The sequence below is a fragment of the Quercus lobata genome, chromosome 4 (genome assembly GCF_001633185.2).
Source record: "Quercus lobata isolate SW786 chromosome 4, ValleyOak3.0 Primary Assembly, whole genome shotgun sequence".
NCBI lineage: Eukaryota > Viridiplantae > Streptophyta > Magnoliopsida > Fagales > Fagaceae > Quercus > Quercus lobata.
Genome location: NC_044907.1, coordinates 49,175,372 through 49,177,153, shown reverse-complemented (window position 1 = coordinate 49,177,153; position 1,782 = coordinate 49,175,372). Strand labels below are relative to the sequence as shown.

At 37.0% G+C, this 1,782-nt stretch overlaps 1 protein-coding gene across 1 annotated transcript; it reads left to right on the top strand.

The window, feature by feature from the left end:
- Window positions 1–235: 235 nt before the first annotated feature.
- Window positions 236–1,782, top strand: LOC115987881. The gene is made up of 7 exons (XM_031111490.1): window positions 236–397; window positions 476–538; window positions 788–952; window positions 1,071–1,164; window positions 1,238–1,317; window positions 1,407–1,482; window positions 1,652–1,782. The coding sequence occupies exons 3-7, from the start codon at window positions 836–838 to the stop codon at window positions 1,765–1,767; spliced, it is 483 nt and encodes a 160-aa protein (XP_030967350.1). The 5' UTR covers window positions 236–397; window positions 476–538; window positions 788–835; the 3' UTR covers window positions 1,768–1,782.

Sequence of the window (1,782 nt, the reverse complement as noted above, 5' to 3'; positions counted from 1 at the left end):
TTGCAATTCAAATTATGTGTCAAATTGTCAATGTTTAGACCCAAAGATCGGTTTGGTTTTCTTTTCTCCCACCGGATTCATCTTCCAATCTTGATTTGTGTGGAATGTTTAATGCATATGGTAGATATTGCTATTTGTGACATAACTCGTAACGAATTCATATACTTATAATATGTTAATTCTGATCAATAACTTAATTGATTTCTCTAACAATGACCCCTATAAATTTGTGTTGAGGCTTAGGTTGAGTTATGCTATGAAGCTGTATTGCTCAATGCCTATATACACACCTTTTTTCTCATATATGTATATATGTTAAACCATCCCCAGGGCATCACCTTTGGCATCTATCACTATACGCAACCTTTTGCTGTATACTACAAATGAAAATTGGCAGGTAATTTACTGATTAAGCTTATGCGATGGTTTATTGACTACTTTCTTTTGTGCAACTACTAACAACCTTTCCTAACAGGTTGTAAATCTTAAAGAGGCGCGGGACTTCTCCAATAATGAAAAGTACATCTATGTGTTCAAAGTAATATAATGATTTTCTTTAATATCTATATTGATGTATATGTCACTTTGTGTGTTCGGCATTTTTATATGTGGGGGTGGGGTTGAGGGGGGGGGGGTGTTTGGAGTTGGTGAGGGGTCCCACTGCCTTTGTTTGAATTGCTCTTCTGTGTTGTAAACTTATTTTCTATGATAAGGTTGTTCTGTCCTGATCTTGCAGGTTGCTCATGTTTACATGAGTATCTAACAATACTAAATTCTTTCTTCACAGAAACTTGAATGGGAATCTTTGTCTATTGATCTCCTGCCTCATCCCGATATGTTTATGGATGCAAATTTTTCTCAAGAGAGAGGAAGCCAAAGAGATGATGATGGTGCAAAGCGAGTTTTTTTTGGCGGAGAGCGCTTTCTTGAAGGAATATCGGGACAAGCTTATGTAATGAATCTGATATTTCAAGTTGATTTTTATATTGAACTCAGCCATGTAATACTAGAACATCTAGATTCTTGTGGGGTCCACATTACTTACTGTATCCTGACTTTGTGATGATCAGATCACAGTGCAAAGGACTGAACTAAACTGTCCACTTGGGCTTGAGGTCCAGTTACATATTACAGAAGCTGTTTGTCCTGCATTAAGTGAGCCAGGTAATGTTGTTTAGATTCTCTTGTTCACTATTGTAATATATAACAGGGGGCTAATGTAGCATCATGCAAGCAGGACTACGTGCTCTTCTACGATTCTTGACTGGATTATATGTCTGTTTAAATAGAGGAGATGTTGATTCAAAGGCCCAGCAGGTTCTATCTTGACTCAGTTGCTATTCTTCCGATAAGTCTTATCTTGCTAACCTGTTATATAACAATCTCTCTCTCATGGATCCTGGCAGCGATCTACTGAAGCAGCAGGACGTTCTCTAGTCTCTATTGTTGTGGACCACATATTTCTCTGCATTAAAGATGCTGGTTAGTCCCTCCCACCCCTCCCTTTCCAAAAAACGGCTGTAGCTTTTAATTTGTTATTCTATGCACTTCAATAACCTAAATATTTGAACTATTAGTTTGATCTCTCTCTCTCTCTCTCAATACCTTCTATTTTTACTGAAAAAAATTCTTCTTCTGTTTCAACTTGCAGAGTTCCAGCTTGAACTTTTGATGCAGTCACTCTTATTTTCACGGGTATTTTTTAATGACTTACTCAACTTCTTGGTGACATCATCTTACTGTTTTATCCAAGTTTTTTTTGGCTAAAAATCAATCCCATCT

Excerpts from the sequence above, each read along its gene's own strand:
- LOC115987881 (XM_031111490.1), top strand. The coding sequence starts at position 836 with ATGTTTATGGATGCAAATTTTTCTCAAGAGAGAGGAAGCCAAAGAGAT. Across the intron at positions 1,165-1,237 it reads TCCTGCATTAAGTGAGCCAG|GACTACGTGCTCTTCTACGA; the intron begins GTAATGTTGTTT and ends TCATGCAAGCAG. Across the intron at positions 1,318-1,406 it reads TTGATTCAAAGGCCCAGCAG|CGATCTACTGAAGCAGCAGG; the intron begins GTTCTATCTTGA and ends GGATCCTGGCAG.